Source organism: Heteronotia binoei, chromosome 9 (genome assembly GCF_032191835.1).
Source record: "Heteronotia binoei isolate CCM8104 ecotype False Entrance Well chromosome 9, APGP_CSIRO_Hbin_v1, whole genome shotgun sequence".
Lineage (NCBI taxonomy): Eukaryota > Metazoa > Chordata > Lepidosauria > Squamata > Gekkonidae > Heteronotia > Heteronotia binoei.
Genome location: NC_083231.1, coordinates 109,095,566 through 109,113,685, shown reverse-complemented (window position 1 = coordinate 109,113,685; position 18,120 = coordinate 109,095,566). Strand labels below are relative to the sequence as shown.

The following is an 18,120-nucleotide window of genomic DNA, read 5'->3' as shown; positions in this document are numbered from 1 at the left end:
CCCACTATATTATAAAAGCCCTAGTTTTAAGCAAGTTTGTGTTTTCAGTCAAAAAATAATAATATTGTTAATTGGGTTTGCCTGCGTCCTTTTGCAATTGTTCCCTCTAAGCTGCAGAGTCTTGTGAGCAAAAATTCTACGTGAGCTACTGCATAAATTAGTGTGCTTTGGGGTCATTCTTCCTGAGCTAAGGCAAAAATGTGTGAGCTAGAGGCTAAAATCTGAGCTGGCTCACGGTAACTTAGCTTAGAGGGAACACTGGTCCTTTGTAAAGTTTATAGCTACTGCAGATCAACACAGCTACCCTCTGAAATGATCTTTATAACTTGAGTCTCTCAAACCATCTCAGTGGAAAATTTCAAGCTAAAACTCTCAGGGTTCCGACCATGAGTGGAGTGGAAAATTTCTGCCCCAAGACGGCTTTATTTTCTTTTTCCCTTCAAATTACGTCCCGCTGGGGGGGAGGAACGGAGCGTGAGGCCTAAACAGGACGCTCGCTGCCACCGCTGCTGTCAAGACATTCCGTCCTGCCTATACCCAGAGACTCGGGTTTTTGCAATATTTACATTCATCTGCCCAGCAGCGTGAAGCAGAACTCTCAGGTGGTTTTTTGAAACCTGCCGAGCCAGAGCATTAGCCAAGAGAAGCGAGATGCCAATCAAGAGTTCCTGGAATCCCCAGAGCGCCACAAAACACGGCTTGCAAACAGGGGGAAGGAATTGCTTTGGGGAACAGTAGCGAGGAGTCCCAGACACCCAATTTCATTATGGTTACAAAGCCTAGCAACAGCTCCACATTAAGAGAGCTGGCACGTGAGAAGGGTTTTTATACTTCAAGGACCCCAATCACATCGGTATGCGTGAATCTACACGCATTTAGAGGTTCCAGAGCTGATAAGCTCTTGGTTTAACAGCATGCAACTGCGTCTGTGCGGGTTAATTACCCCTCTTCTCTCTTCTCATTCTTATTTGGAAACAGCCACCACCAGCCCAAGGATCGGTACTGTGTGCCATTATCATGTGGCTTACACCTGTCACCTGCAAGACCTGTCACCTGCACACCTGCCACTCAGAAAAGGTCTTATCTCTGGAAGAATCGCATCTGGGAAGAGTTCACGAGTAAAGCACGTGAGGGACTGCTCCGTGTCCAGTTTGCTATCTGCTGTTAAGCGGAACCCCTGAATGACAGACAGAAAAGGAAAGACCCCTTAAAAACGGCGACCAGAGTTTCTAATACTGGGCTCCAAAGATGAGCAGTCTGGCCCTGACTTGGATAGCCCAGGCAAGCCCGATCTCGTCAGATCTTGGAAGCTCAATGGGGTTGACTCTGGCAGCTACCTGGAGGGGAGACCTTCAAAGGAATACCAGCAGTCAGGAGGCAGGCTTAGGCTTCATTTAGGACATAAGAGAAGCCATGTTGGATCAAGCCAATGGCCCATCCAGTCCAACACTCTGTGTCACACAGTGGCCAAAAAACCCAGGTGCCATCAGAAGGTCAATCAGTGGGGCCAGGACACTAGAAGTCCTCACACACTTGTCCCTCCCAAGCACCAAGAATACAGAGCATATAGAAAAGAGAATACATTTAGCCACCTCTCTGAATATCCTCCAGGCCTGCAGTATAGTTTAGTCACCAGATGTTGCCATGACTTCCAGGTGCGTGCACACACAAACAAAAATACACCCAAAAAAACCCAAAAAAGAAAAAGAAAAGAAAGATTCCAACTGAGGTAGTTTCACGTGTTTAAACAAGAGGTCCTATTGTTGCTGATTCAAGAAGCATTGTCTAGAAAGCAGATACAACAGGTACAATGCGGAACACAAGAACCACCTGTTGATGTGGCACAATGAGTTGTGGCAACCTGGTGTGACTGCTCTTATCTGCCCTGGACACCAGCAGGGAACCAGCATGGGCCGGAGGCTGGGTTGTGTGTGGACCACAGTGAACAAATCGGCATCGGCTTTTGAACCCTCTCAGTTTTGCATTTTTTGGCATCTGGGCAGAGTTCCGTGCGAAACAACAGAGACCCACCCATATTGTTTTCTAGAAGAAACGTACCACACGTGCACATAGTGGTGGCAGAAAGTGCCGTTAAGTCCCAGATGACTTATGGTGACTTTGTAGAGCAAGGGTGGCCAAACTTGCTTGACCTAAGAGCCACACAGAATAAACATCAGACATTTAAGAGCCGCAAGGCTTGAACAAATATTACACACACGTCTTTATGAAAACTCTTAATACTTTCTTTGCACAGAAAGATAAAATACATATGTATGCACTATGTAACATGACCATGTTAGAAGGAGACTTTTTAAAGAACAAAAGCTGGGAATAACAGTCCCCATAAGACCAACATAGGGAAGACTTGAGAATAAGTCTGCATTAAGTTCCTCCTTGACCTCTGGGAGCCGCATAATATGCGTGAAAGAGCTGCATGTGGCTCCTGAGCCACAGTCTGGCCACCCCTGTTGCAGGATGTTACGGCACCAGATGTTCAGAGATGGTTTGCTTTGGCACTGCAACCTTGGACTTCCTTTGTGGTCTCCCCTGCAAGTCCTAACCAGGGCCAACCTGCTTTGTTTCCGAGAACTGATGAGATCAGGCTAGTCTGGGCCTTCTAGGTCAGGTACACACAATACCTGATCTCTTTTTGGCAATCTTTAAACAATGCTGCTGCTGTTGTTTCCATTTAGAGTATGCACCCCCATCAACCTACATCAAAGAGTATCCATCTCAAGAACTTCTCTCCACCATGAACAGATGAAGAGAAGGAAAGAGAAATCTTTAATAACACATAAAGCTAACTGGGGGGGGGGGTGCTTTGCAGTAGACCTTTTTATCCCTGAAGAGAGACAGGAAGACTCCCAAAAGGATAGTGAGAATATTTTAAGGAGGAACAGAGTTTTACCCTCTACAAGGATACCATGATATACTTAACTATAGCCAAGATTGCCCAGCATTGGGGAGGGGGGGAGAGAGAATGAGTGTTGGAGTAAAAGGCCTTCAAGCTACTCAGCTTGAGAAAAGAGGCAGGATTTCAGAATGTTAACTTTTAAAAAGAATGTTCGCATTCCAGATGTACTAATGGAACTATGCATGTGTATAGTATTTGAAATCCAGAATATGTTACTGGAGACAGAATTCTAACTTCCCAAGAGCTTCCATTCAAAAAATCGGGTTCCTTGCCTTCCTGCTTAAACAGTTATGCTAGAAAGACTCCTGGTAACACTTGCTGATCATTTCAAGAACTAGAGTGCTAGATGAATAAAACTTCCAGAAGCTGGCAGACAAGCCTCCTGGGATTTGAGTCATTCCTTCTTTCTCCCTGTGACAGTAATTCCAGATGAGAATCCAGAATTATGTAAAAATAATGAGAAATTATCAAACATTTACTTTTACTCCATTTATGCTCCACCTTTTTCCCAATGGGGACAAAAGTGGATTACATCGTTCTCCTGTCCTGCGTTATATTCTCACAATAACTCTGTGAGGTAGGTTAGGCTGAGAGAACGTGGCTGGCCCAAGGTAACCCAGACAGTTTGGTGTAGTGGTTAAGTGTGGACTTTTATTTGGGAGAACTGGGTTTGATTCCCCACTCCTCCTCTTGGAGCTGCAAGAATGGCCTTGGGTCAGACATAGCTCTCACAGAATTGTCCTTGAAAGGGCAGCCTCTGGGAGAGCTTTTTCAGCCCTACCCACCTCACAGGGTGTTTGTTGTGGGGGAGGAAGATAAAGGAGATTGTGAGCTGCTCTGAAACTGAGATTCAGAGTGAAGGGCGGGATAAAAATCCAGTATCATTTTCTTCTAGCTCCCATGGCAGAGTGGGGATTCGAACCTGGGTCCCCTAGAGCTTAGTTGACCTTCTACACTCTAACCACACTGGCTCTCTAGCAGAAGGGTGCAGAATGTAAGTTGCCTGGGTGCAAGATATTCTTTAAAAATTAACACACAGTCTTACCCAAGCCTATACTTGGGCCCAGAATGGTGGTGGAAAGTGCTGTTAAGTCACAGCTGACTTATGGGGACACTGTAGGGTTTTCAAGGCAAGAGATATTCAGAGGTGGCTTGCCATTACCTGCCTATGTGTAGTGATCCTGGACTTCCTTGGAGTCTCCCATCCAACACTGACCAGGGTAAACCCTGCTTAGCTGCCGAGATCGGGCTAGCATGGGCCATCCAGGTCAGATTGGGCCCAGAAAATACAAGAAGAACATAAGAGAAGCCATGTTGGATCAGGCCAATGGCCCATCCAGTCCAACACACTGTGTCACACAGTGGCCAAAAAACCCCAGGTGCCATCAGGAGGTCCACCAGTGGGGCCAGGACACTAGAAGCCCTCCCACTGTGCCAAACCCCCCCCCAAGCACCAAGAATACAAAATGTCATTTGCCCCAAACAGAAAGCTCCATCTATTAAAAAGGTGAAGATAGTCCCCTGTGCAAGCACCAGTCATTTCTGACTCTGGGGTGACATGGCATCACAACGTTTTAATGGCAGACTTTTTACGGGATGGTTTGCCATTGCCTTCCCCAGACATCTACGCTTTCCTCCCAGCAAGCTGGGTATTCATTTTACCAACCTCGGAAGGATGGAAGGCTGAGTCAACCTTGAGCTGGCTACCTGAACCCAGCTTCCTCTGGGATCGAACTCCAGTTGTGAGCAGAGCTTAGGACTGCAGTACTGCAGCTTTACCACTCTGCGCCATGGGGCTCTTTCCATCTATACCTTGTAGCTAATCGCCCCTGATAGACCTCTGCTCCACATGCTTATCCAATCCCCTCTTGAAGCTGTCTATGCATGTAGCTGCCACCACCTTCTGTGGCAGTGAATTCCATGTGTTAATCACTCTTTGAGGTAAGAAGTACTTCCTTTTTTCCATTCCAACCTGACTGCTCAGCAATTTCATTGAGTGCCCATGCATTCTTGTATTGTGAGAAATCTTTCCCTCTATCATACTTTTTAAAGAGCAGCCCTTGTAAGAGGACTATCTATATATGTCAAGTCAGCCTAGCTAGGGCAAAGAGACAAATGTTCTTAGTGGCACACTCACACTTGTGAAACTCACACTTCTCCTTCTTCATTTCAGGGGACTGTGACTCACAGCTGTGCTCTCCTGATGCCTCTCAGGCCTACCTACCACCCACTTTCCCTAAATCCACACCACCAGGCTTAGGAAATCTAGGATAAGAGCTGGCATTTGTGTAATGCCGGTGGCAATTCTTGGATCCCCGCACGGTGCCAGAACAGGAAAACTACCTGGGCCTCTTGCCAGCTCGAGATCTTCTTCTAGAGAGATTATGCAGAACTGTGAAGGAGTCTGACATTCCCAGTCAGACAAATACATTCCCCGGAACAGAATCGAGGCTTGTGGAAAGCCCTTGCCTGGTCGCCTGCGTGGTGTCAGGAGTCCCCACAGGTGATCTGGACGGAAAGCTTTTATAAACTGGGATGCAGCTAGGTTAGGAAACTCCTGGGGATCTGAATAATAGAGCCTGGGGAGGGTTGAGTTTGGAAAGGGGGGGATCTCAGTGGAGTGTAATTCCATAGAGTCCACCTTCGAATACATTCATTTTCTCCAGGAGAACGGATCTCTGTAGCCAGGAGGCCAATTACAATTCATGGAGATCATGCCCCACTTGGATGTTGGCAGTCCTAGATATAGGCCATTCACTCTGTGTGTGTGTGTGTGTCTTTTTTGGCCCTAAAAAGGTAAAGGTAGTCCCCTGTGCAAGCACCAGCCGTTTCCGACTCTGGGGTGATGTTGCTTTCACAACGTTTTCATGGCAGACTTTTTACGGGGTGGTTTGCCATTGCCTTCCCCAGTCATCTACACATTCCCCCCAGCAAGCTGGGGACTCATTTTACCCACCTCGGAAGGATGGAAGACTGAGTCAACCTGGAGCCGGCTATCTGAACCCAGCTTCCACCGGGATTGAACTCAGGTCATGAGCAGAGAGCTTAGACTGCAGTACTGCAGCTTTGCCACTCTGCGCCACGGGGCTGCTACTGCCACTCTGGCCCTACTGTATCACAAATTAATGATAGGGGTATGCATGGCTAGGCAACTTCTGGTGCACTTATTGGCAAGACAGACCTCATTTCCACTTTGACAGGGGAAACTGCATGTTACACCCTTGAACACATGAAACTGCCTTATACAGAATCAGGCCCTTGGTCCATCAAGGTCAAGACCGTCTACTCAGACTGGCGGTGGCTCTTAGGGCTGCCAAGCTCCCACTGAAGGTGGGTAATCCACTGGTTTGGGAGCCCCCAACCCGCTTGCACAGAGCAGGCTGCCAGGGGAATCCCTGCCCCCCAAAAGCTCTGTCATCACATGATGTGCCCAGCGCTATGACATCACCCAGAAGTTACATCATCGCACTGGGCACAAAGTGCTGGGGACACTCTAGGATTTGGGTGGAAAACTCTATGGTACCATATGGTACCATGGAGTTTTTACCCAAAGGCTAGAGTGTCCCTGGCGCAATATGCTCAGCGTAATGATGACACTTCTGGGTAACACCATCATGCCACGTGCATGAAGCGCACATGAGCATTATCCCCCTGCCAAAGCCAAGAAGAAGAAGATGATGATATTGGATTTATATCCCGCCTTCCACTCCGAATCTCAGAGTGGTCACAATCTCCTTTACCTCCCCCCCACCCCTGCACAACAGACACCCTGTGAGGTGTGTGGAACTGAGAGAGCTCTCCCAGAAGCTGCCCTTTCATGGACACAGTTCTGCGAGAGCTATGGCTGACCTAAGGCCATTCCTAGCAGCTGCAGGTGCAGGAGTGGGGAATCAAACCCGGTTCTCCCAGATAAGAGTCCGCACACTTAACCACTACACCTAACTGGCTTTCCAGGGTCTCAGCCAGAGGTCCTTCAGATCACCTACTGCCAAATCTTTTGACTGGAGATACCGGGGATTGAACCTGGGACCTTCTGCATGCCAAGCAGATGCTCTAACAATGAGCCACAGCTCCTCTCCCCTTGGAGTAGGACACACTCTCTGAAGCTCAATAAAATAGTTTTGTAAGCTCAGGACATCATTCCCCCTTTATCAAAGCACAGGCAAGATGCAGAAAAAGTCCAAAGAATGTCCTGCACCTTCACCAATGCAAGAAGGTTCCAAAACAAACACAAAACAAGGGAGAGAAGGAAAAAAAACCCCAAAGCTGACTGGCAAGGACATACAGGACACATTGTTTCTCAAAGAGCACATCAGGTTCAGAGAAAGAATATGGTGTCTTTGACATGAGATAGAACATACTTAAAAAAAAAATATCAAACAATAGGACCGAGTTTCATCACCAACCATCACCACTCAAAGCCACATACAGGACAGGCTAGAACGCATCTGACGCTTTTATCTGATCTGTTTGCAACATTTCTGTGCTGCTTTTAAGCCAAAAAGGCTCTCAGGAAACTGGCAGCCGGAACAGCTCTCCTGAATGGCAGAGAGGATGACGCGCGCTATGCAGATCCATGGCTTGGGTATGACCGTGGGATGGATCCAACGGAACTTTCCACTGACAGAAGAGAAGAGGAGATTTTTGCTGTCCCCAACCCCCCCCCCCCCAAGATCTCCAACTCTCCTCACATGCTGTTTCTGAAAGCCCCCTGCCCTCAGAAGCAGTATTTGGGGGGGGGGGGCTTTTGAGCAGAAGGAGGGAAGGGAAGCAAGCAAGTCTCACTCTGCTGATGGCAGCATCTTCCCATCCACAGAGAGTTTTTGCAGGATCCAATTATGTATCCGCACCATTTCAGATTGCGGTTGGGCTCACATTATAGGACCCCACACGTACACAAACCAAGCTGCCTTCTACTGAATCAGATTCTTGGTCCAGCAAAGCCAGTACTGTCTACTCAGACTGGCAGCAGCTCTCCAGGGTCTCAGGTTGTCTTTCACATCACCTACTGCCTGGTCCTTTAACTGGAGATGCCAGGGGAGGAGGAGAGGAAGAAGATGATGATAATGTGTGCAATAGGACAGCCATAGCTCTCGCGGAGCTGTCCTTGAAAGGGCAGCTTCTGTGAGAGCTCTCTCAGCCCAACCCACCTCACAGGGCATCTGTAGTGGGGGAGGAAAGTAAAGGAGATTGTAAGCCACTCTGAGACTCTGAGATTCAGAGTAAGGATGGGGTATAAATCCAGTATCATCACACCATCATCATCATCAATCCAGTATCATCATCATCTTCTTCTTCTCCTTCCCCTTGAATAAACTTTTGTTGGTCTTAAAGGTGCCACTGGAGTCAAAAGTTGTTCTGCTCCAAGAGAGAAGGTACGGATTCTTTTGTAAATTGAATGAAAACCAGGTTCTCTACAATGCCAGCCTGGGGACATTCTGCTTTCTGGGCAAACTCTATAGTTAGATTTGGCTTACACCACAGATTTTGCCCAAAATCCAGAGCATCCTCTGTGTGATAATGTCACTTCCAGGTGATGTCACTGCAATGAGGATGTCATGCAGCAACGTCCCTGTTTAGGGGATGAGTTGCCCCCACCAGCCAACTCTATGGGGTTGCCATAAGTTGGCTGCAACTTGACAGCACTTTTGGCCACCAATGGGTGAAGGGGGGGGGGGAAGAATTGTAGCAAGCAGGGGTGGAATTCTAGCAGGAGCTTCTTTGCATATTAGCCCCCCCCCCCTGCAATGTAGCCAATCCTCCAAGAGCTTACAAGGCTCTTTTTCGTAAGCTCTTGGAGGATTGGCTACATCAGGGGTATGTGGCCTAATATGCAAAGCAGCTCCTGCTAGAATTCCACCCCTGGTAATGCTAAACCAAAATGACTTTGCGTCAACTTCAAAGTCCAAAGTCCCGCGTTATATATTTTATGTCTACGCTGCCACTAAAATGAACGATGTTATATTACTGCAATAAACTTTAGATTGTCAAACACTCAAAGACCACAGACGCTACCTTGTGTGACATGCGTAATACAGTTTTATTTCCCAGTCCCCGGCCGTCTGCCTACCTTTTTAAAATCCCAAACCTTAAGTTAAAAATTCCAATCTGCTTAAAGCAGGTGACGCTTAAAAATAATAACCAGATACTACATATCAAGCAACTTACCAGAAGTTGCAGTTTCTGAAGATCAAATCTGAAACTACACAGTCACAGCACAGCACCCTGAATTGTGCAAGAAGAGATCTGTGCAAAAGACCAAGATTCCAGTCCAGTAGCACTTTGAAGACCAACAAGATTTCAGGGATATATGCTTTCAAGAGTCAAACCTCCCTTCATTAGATCTGAAGACGGGAGCTTTGACTGCTGGATCAGACCAGTGGCCCACGTAGTCCAGCATCTCGTCTTACACAGAGAACATAAAGAGAAGCCATGTTGGATCAGGCCAATGGTGCATCCAGTCCAACACTCTGTGTCACACAGTGGCCAAAAAACCTGGCGCCATCAGGAGGTCCACCAGTAGGGCCAGGACACTAGAAGCCCACCCACTGTGCCCCCCCCAAGCACCAAGAATACAGAGCATCACTGCCCCAGACAGAGAGTTCCATCTATACCTTGTGGCTAATAGCCACCGATGGACCTCTGCTCCATATTTTTCTTATCTTGAAGCTGTCTATGCTTGTAGCCGCCGCCACCTCCTGTGGCAGTGAATTCCATGTTAATCATCCTTTGGGTGAAGAAGGGCTTCCTTTTATCCGTTCTAAGCCAACTGCTCAGCAATTATCATTGAGTGTCCATGAGTTCTTGTATTATGAGAAAGGAAGAAGTGGCCAACCACTTCCTCTTGAATGCTTATATCCTGGAAAACTTGTTAGTCCCATAAGAACATAAGAACATAAGAGAAGCCATGTTGGATCAGGCCAACGGCCCATCAAGTCCAACACTCTGTGTCACACAGTGGCAAAAAATGTTATATACACACATACACTGTGGCTAATAGCCACTGATGGACCTCTGCTCCATATAGGTGCTACTGCACTGAAATACTTGCTCTTCTACTGTAGACCACCTGAAACTGTGTAATATGAACATGAGAAGAGCCCTACTGCATCACATCAGTGGTCCATCTAGTCAAGCATCCTGTCTCACCCAGTGGCCAACCAGTTCCTCTGGAGGGCCAACAACAGGGCAGAGAGGCCAAGGCCTTCGCCTGGTGTTGCCTCCCGGCTCTGGGCTTCAGAGGCTTAGTCTCTCTAAATGTGGAGGTCCCCATCAGTCACCAAAGCTAGTAGCCACTGATAGGTCTACCTCCATGGATCTATCTAATCCCCTTTTTAAAACGTCATCAGTACATCTTCTGGCAGCGAATTTCACATTTTAATCACTCTCTGTGCAAATCAAAGCTCTCTACCTCACCCCACCAGCCCAAAGTCACTGGCTGTCAAAGGACTGAGTCTTGCCAAAATTGTGCAGGCCTCCAGGCCTACCTTTTCGCTCCCATGTTTTATGCCTGATGCTTGCAAATGCTTTGCCTGCCTTTTATATGTACTTTTGTAAATGTTCACAAATAACCGGCTGCATATTTCTTTGTGGGACGAAGGTCACCAGTTATCTGCAGACTGAAGTATAATTTTTGCTTTGGAGATGAGTCTGTGAACTGTGTGGGGGGGGGTGGTGGGGAGGGGAATGGATAAGGTGTCTGTCTTTGAATAGCTACCCAGCAGAAAATTGGCATGCCTATTTGCACTGCGTAATTAATGGTCTTCTGACTACCTATAAAGGTGTGACCTAACTGGTGTTAACCAGTTTTGGCAAAGTCCGCCTTTGCTATGACCGTGTCTATCATTTCCAATAAAAAACCTAATTTGATTTACATCAAAGAGGTGAACTGGGTGATAACTGTACAGCTCTCTGACTTCAGAATAATAACTCTTTCCCAAGTAAAATAAATTCCTCGACCACCTGTTAATAACTGACTCAACGGTTCAATGAAGCTAAGAAAACAAACTGGCTCCAGTGTTAATACTGTGCAGAGATTGTTAGCAATAACGCCTGCATGACTTCTCTGGAGTTGCTCGCAAGGCCGTTTCTATGGTTTTAAAGAACGCTCCGCACAGATCCTCCGCAGGAGCCAAACAGATCCACGCCCGCTTTTTGTAGGTTTGTCACCAAAGGTAGCGAATCAGAAGTCCTTGCCCACAAATCTGAAACTGCCAACTGCGGTAGGAGGCAACCGGCCACCTCTAGAAGCGACTGATCTCTGCTCATTGGGGAGGGCAAGCCCAGTTTGACCTAACTTTTAAAAAAGGGCAACTGACAACCATTAAAGCTTTAGATGAAGAAATGCAACACACCAAGGCGTTCCTGCTTCTTTTCCAAAGAACTATGGGACCGTAATAATGAAAGCCATTTCACTGGTCTAAAGCAGGGGTTCCCAACCCCCGGTCCGTGGACGGGTCCCGGTCCGTGGTCTGTTAGCAACCGGGACATGAGTTGTAGAATTATTTCATTACATATTACAATGTAGAAATAATAAGACACTGGATTTATATCCTGCCTTCCACTCCGAATTTTAGAGTGGCTCACAATCTCCTTTATCTTCCTCCCACCAAACAGACACCCTGTGAGGTAGGTGGGGTTGGGAGAGCTCTGACAGAAACTGCTCTTTCAAGGACAACCTCTGCCAGATTCCCCACTCCTCCACTTGCACCTGCTGGAATGGCCTTGGGTCAGCCATAGCTCTGGCAGAGGTTGTCCTTGAAAGAGCAGTTTCTGTCAGAGCTCTCTCAACCCCACCTACCTCACAGGGTGTCTGTTGTTGGGGGGGAGGTAAAGGAGATTGTGACCACTCTGAGACTCTGAGATTCAGATTATGGGGGGGATATAAATCCAATATCATCATCATCATCATCATCATCCCCTTTAAGCAGAGGCATTACCCCTTGTTCAGGTGGCTAGGGAGGCTAAGGGCAAGTAGACTTGAGAATGTTCAGACTGAAGAAGAGGAGGTTGGGGGGGGGGGGACATGATTGCTTCTAAGTATTGGAATGGCTGTCAGAGGAGCGCAGGATGCTGTTCTTGTCAGCAGCAGAGGAGAGGACTTGCAATAGCGGGTTTAAATTAAGTGCAGGAAGGTACTGGCTGGATATTAGGAAAAACTTTCTTAGTTGTTCCACAGTGGAATCAGCGAACAAGGGAGGCAGTGAGCTCTCCCTCACTGGCAGTCTTTAAGAAGCGTCTGGACAAACGCTGGTCAGGGGTGCTCTAGGCTGATCCTGCATTGAGCAGGGGGTGGGACTAGAAGGCCTGCTTGGCCCCTTCCAACGCTATGATTCTATGAGATGCAATCTCTCTCTCTTGTGAGTTCCACAGGTTTCTGCCTCTGTGACATTAATTACCTCACAAAACTCCCGTGATTTTTTTTTTTTAAGTAAATAGAAAGGCCCTTCAAACATTCCACAGGTTTTAAGGGCTGACGGCGATTGTACTTGAACTGTAAGCGACAAGCCAACACACAATGAGATCAAGATGTGCCCGTACAGGGAAGGTAAGGGACAATCTGGGAGGTTCCTACTCATTCCAATGGGATTTGCGGAGGAAAACTTCATGATGCATCATGCCCTTAGAACGCGTATATATAAACTAGTCTAAGACGTTTCCACAGAGGACAGCACGGCAGCTACTCACCCATCAAAATGTCAGTTGTAGCAACACAAGAGTGACAAAGCGGATCTGAATTAAACTGCTGCAACCTGTGTGCTTCTAATTCCAGTGATTTACCATTGTAGGCTGAACAGCACAGTCTGTGCCTTAGGCTCCGAAGCGTTCATTCCACAAACAAAGCATTATTCATTCTGGTGAATTAAAAGGCTGGGTCCCACCTTGACATAAATTGCTGGGATTTGCGCCGAATGGGTTTTAGATGTTTGCTAAGCAAAGAAGTACAATCCGGCCAGTCCCTGTGCGTATGAAAAGGCGCATGGCTTCAAACAAAAGGGAGAAAGATGGAGAAACGTTACCTGGTTGGGCTGAATTTTGGGCACATGAACTTTCCACATCTGAGCTTCCCTAGAGATTGCCATCTCCAGGAGGAGAGACAATCTCTGGCTCTCCAGGGGTCCTGAAAACTTCATGGTACCCCTTGGGTCTGCCTGCCACCCAACTGGATACAGCTACCTGCGAAAACAAAAGAAAAAAGAAGACATTAGTGATTCAGCCCTGCCAGGCACAGACAGTAAAGTATGAAGGCTCTTAGTCCTGCAAAGGAATTCAACCTGGAGTTCTCTGATAACAATCCTTTGTCATAAATTAGACAGAGATGGTGAGGCCTGTGGACACCAATAGACCTTCGCCTGATTGGAATGGAAGGTTTCCACCGCCTATGTCACTGTGTTGGCTCCCACTTACGAAAAATAAACAAGGAACAGAAGCCCACTCTTTTGCTAAAAGAGCACATACGATTTGTCATTCAACATTAGATGTTGAATATTAGACGATCCTATTGTTGAGCCGGAAACTCTTGATTTAATGGGTTGAAATTAAATCAGAAGAGTTTCTGGCTCAACCTTAGGAAGAACTTCCTGACCGTTAGAGTGATTCCTCAGTGGAACAGGCTTCCTCGGGAGGTGGTGGGCTCTCCTTCCTTGGAGGTTTTTAAACCGAGGCTAGATGGCCATCTGACAGCGATGAAGATCCTGTGCATTTAGGGGGAGGTGTTTGTGAGTTTCCTGCATTGTGCAGGGGGTTGGATTAGATAACCCTAGAGGTCCCTTCCAACTCCATGATTCTATGAGTATTATGAAGTATTATTTTCCTTTTAGAGGAAAAGATCCCCTCTGGCTGAGTCTAGACTAGCTGTCTGGGGCGCATGGGAGGTGTTTGGAAACCACCCGGCTCAAAAAGGAGTGGTCAAATCCCCTCCACACGTTCCAGCACAAGGCGCCACCCCTATCCCACTCGTGGGGCGCCTTGGCATGGACAGACAACTGTAGCGCACCATTCCCTTGGCGCAGTTTTTGTGGGGTTTTTTGGGTTTTTTTTTGGGGGGGGGGAGTTCCAAAATGGGCAGGGCTGCTTCAGGTCAAGAAAATGTCACAACGGACAAAGGCTTAATCTACCTCTCCCTGCACGCTGGGGTGCCAATCTGAATTAGGCTCCCACATGTCTGAGAATGTTTTAACATGGAGTTCCCAGTACGCTTCTAGCTTAACAGGGCCCAGGCTACATGCACTTGAAGTAGGGCTGCCGGGTTTCCCTCCCCCAGTCTTCAGAGGTAGGGTTGCCAGCTCCAGGTTGGGAAACTCCTGGAAGTTTGGAGGCAGAGCCTGAAGAGGACAGGGCCCTCAGCGGGGTACAATGCCATAGAGCCCACCCTCCCAAATATCCATTTTCTCTAGGGGAACTGATCTTTGTACTCTGGAGATGAGCAATATCCCAGGGGATCTCTAGGAAGGCCCTACTTCCCTGGTTTTCAAAATGTGTTCTGCTCAGAAGATTATTAAAGGTCCCTCAATAAAATGTCAGTCAAGGTCAATGTTCCCTCCAGGGGTCATTTTGTAGAAAAATAGGTGGTGGAGCTCATCCAGGGATTGTTATGCAGCTGCACATACTATTCAATGGACAAGGAGGTGGAACTCTCAGAAGGAGGAGGTGGAACTCTCAGAAAGGTTCAGGAGCTGCAATCCTGTGAGCTCCCACTGAATCCGAAGCCTGGTTCCCTCTAAGATGAGTTAGCGTGAGCTATCTCACAGTTTTTTAGCCTCCAGCTCACACATTCTTGTCTTAGCTCAGGAAGGATGACCCCAGAGCACGCTAATTTGTGCAGCAGCTCACAACTTTAATGCCAGTAGCTCACAAAGTAGACTTTTTGTTCACAAGACTCTGCAGTTTAGAGGGAACATTGGTCAATGAAGACATCCCTTTTCATATAAAGGCGTTGCCCCGTTCAGAACAGTGTCCAGTGTTCAGTCAATTCTGTACCCTTAGTTAATGCAAGACAGCTGCAAGAATCAAAAGGTCTCGCCATCAACCCCCTGTGAAGTTACGGCATGCTCTCAAATATTCCCCAGAATCCTTTGCAACGTGTTGAGATTTTCTTGGCCCCTGGATCAATGGAGAAAGGATCCCCCAAATTCAGAACACTACTGCTGTGCCGTATGTGACCTTTAACCAGACTTGTATGCAGAGAGAAGATGATGATATTGGATTTATATCTCACCCTCCACTCCGAATCTCAGAGCAGCTCACAATCTCCTTTATCTTCCTCCCCCACAACAGACAGGTAGGTGGGGCTGGAGAGGGCTCTCACAGCAGCTGCCCTTTCAAGGACAACCTCTGCCAGAGCTATGGCTGACCCAAGGTCATTCTAGCAGCTGCAAGTGGAGGAGTGGGGAATCCAGATTCTCCCAGATAAGAGTCTGCACACTTAACCACTACACCCAACTGGCTCTGTGGCACACCAAGATTGTAAAACAAACTAGACAATGCATTTTATGTTATTGGCTTTTGTGTTTGTTTACTAGAGAAGGAGAAGGATATTTCTCTGGAAAGATCTTTAGTTGCATCGGATAATGTGGAATTTTTTTCCCTCTCTGGAATTATTGTATGAGAGATAATTGACTAGACCTGAGCTATACTTGGCAGCTAACCTGTAAAATGGCCCAGGCATTCCTTCCAACTCATCCTTGGAGTACAGCCACATGCATAATCTTGCATAAACACACACAAGCCATCCAACACAGTGAGAGTTTCCATTTGCACTATTCCTGGATCAGAAGTTAACGCTTATCGATAATTGGCAACGAAACAATATAGTTGCTTAATTCCTCAAGGCTTCAAGAAGCATTGTTACTGTCATGAGCCCTAACGAAGAGGAGCTGGAAGGGTTAACAGACCTGGAAGAGTTGCCAGCCAGTTCCTCAGCTGAACAAACAGCAGCTGGCCCATCAATCACTCTCCAGGCACCAGTGCCAGCTGTTGATGATCAATCTCCTCCCATCTCAAGAGTTCGAAGCAGGCTCCGGAAAGAACTTTCAGAGCGAAGACATGAGGCACACCGATGCTTCAGATCTCTCAGCCCTGAGTTCTAGCAGAGTCACTGCCACCCAGGGAGCAGGCTGATTGAGACTCCTATATAGCTCCCACCCAGGACCTGGTAACCTTGTGGAAACAACAAGTCTATTCTCTGGCTTGCAGCCACACTCCTTCCTGATCCTGACCTGCTTGATCTCCTTGGCACCCTGACCTTTTGGCTTTTGGACACTGACTTCTGATTCCGGTTTGTGATTCTGCATTGGTGACTTGGCTCCTGCTTGACTTCCTGGACTTTGAACTTGGACTGGTTTTGGACTCCTGCCTGCCTGCACCCTGAGAATGTGACAGATACAAGCAGGAAACAAAACAAACAAGGAGAGTTCTAGTTCCCATTAGGAATTTCCCCCAGCAGTATTGGCTGATTTAAAAAAAATGGCGAGGGACGAGCTGAGAACACTGCTACAATCCAGTAACCTTTTGCAAGCACAGAATTCAAAAGAGCACAAGATATCCCCCTGCCAGCAAGCACTTCCCTATTTATTTTGATGCATCTCATGTTCTACGCTGAGGGGAGGCGGGCATGATACTGCTTATTCTTCTCCAGAGGTGTCGAATTGATTTATTGAGGGATGGATCTGACATAAATGACATTTTATCAGGCCGGGCCATGTGTTCTGTAAGACATATTGCCAGATACCGTAGATATAACTTTTATAAATGACAGGAGCTGATAAGCGCTGAGTTGGTGTGTCCTCACTGCAAAGTCCCATGTGCTCTGTGTGTGTGTGCGTGCAGTGGAAAACCTACATGAAGACCCAGCAGTACCTTTGTGATACTGCAAAATTCCACCATGTCCCCTTTGCACCTGTGCTATACTTTACAGCAGGGTCTTCTCTACTGTTGCATCCACCTTAGGGAGTCTGCTTCAAAGTACAGTAAACCTGGCTAGTTCGGTGTAATGGCTAAGTGCATGGACTCTAATCTGGAAGAACCGGGTTTGATTCCCCACTCCTCCACATGAAACTGCTGGAGTAACCTTGGCTCAGTCATAACTCCGTCAGAGTTGTCGTCTCAAGACCAGTTTCTGTCAGAGCTCTCTAAGCCCACCTACCTCGCAGGGTGTCTGTTGTGGGGAAGGGAAGGGAAAGGAGATTGTAAACTGCTCTGGGAGTCCTTCAGGTAGTGAAGGGTGGGGTATAAATCCAGTCTCTTCTATTATTGTTGTTGCTGTTGTTAGCAAGGCTTTTTTGTAGCAGGAATTCCTTTGCATGTTAGGCCACACACCCCTGATGCAGCCGATCCTCCAAGAGCTTACAGTAGGATGTGTGGTCTAATACGCAAAGCAGTTTCTGCTACAAATAAAACCCTGATTATTAGTTTTCATTAGAAACTAAAAAAGTTCTGCTACCAGATGGCCTTGCTGATACAATGTACAGAAGCTGCCATGGTTGTTTTGTTTTAATCCAGAATTTGCAATTGCTGCTTTTAGAATGTGATATTAGGCTGCAATTAGTTTCAGTTTAAAATTGCTTTTGCTTTTAAGGTTTTGATGACATTTTTATGTTTGCCCTGGGGGGGGGGGGGAGTTAATGGATGTGACAGCCTTGCCCATTCATCACAGCACACATGTGGAGATTCGCTGTCCATAATTAATGGGGAAGCACAGGAATGCAAGAACGGTGTGCATATATGCAGAGGGGCAAAATTAGACATGTTTAATCCCTGTTTTATGCTGCAACTTTATTAAAATTAAAAGATAGTACAGAAATTGTAAAACCATAATGTCATTATTTCAACACATGGTTCCTTCCCCATGCCGTAGTTCCTGCAGCTCACGCTTTGTAGCTGCAGGATAGGAGATACAAGTGACGTGATACTGTTGTGCCACCGATCCTCCACATGTCTTTAGAAGCTCAGGCATCCCTTGCAGAAAATCCCCTCTTTTAATTTGAAACTGCTAAGACCGGCATCTGGAATGAAGGCTCCGCTGGCAACCGATGGAACAGTTCTCTGGAACCGCAGCCCCAAACTCTCAACTAGCCCAACTTCAAGTCTGGTGCTGAAAAGGGTATCCAAAAGGAACAGCAGACACGGAGGGAGGTGAGAGTTCTTTCTCTAGCATTTTAGTGTGAGCTGCTGCGGATGAATGGCATTTCTGCTCTTAAATGCCTACA

At 47.1% G+C, this 18,120-nt stretch overlaps 1 protein-coding gene across 1 annotated transcript in view; it reads right to left on the bottom strand.

The window, feature by feature from the left end:
* Positions 1–18,120, bottom strand: part of CCNI (cyclin I) — an 87,244-nt gene that overhangs the window by 33,688 nt on the left and 35,436 nt on the right. Inside the window, exon 2 of the mRNA XM_060247160.1 lies at positions 12,934–13,090. Within this exon, the coding sequence (XP_060103143.1) occupies positions 12,934–13,047 (114 nt within the window). The 5' untranslated portion in view covers positions 13,048–13,090. The remainder of the gene's footprint in view (positions 1–12,933; positions 13,091–18,120) is intronic.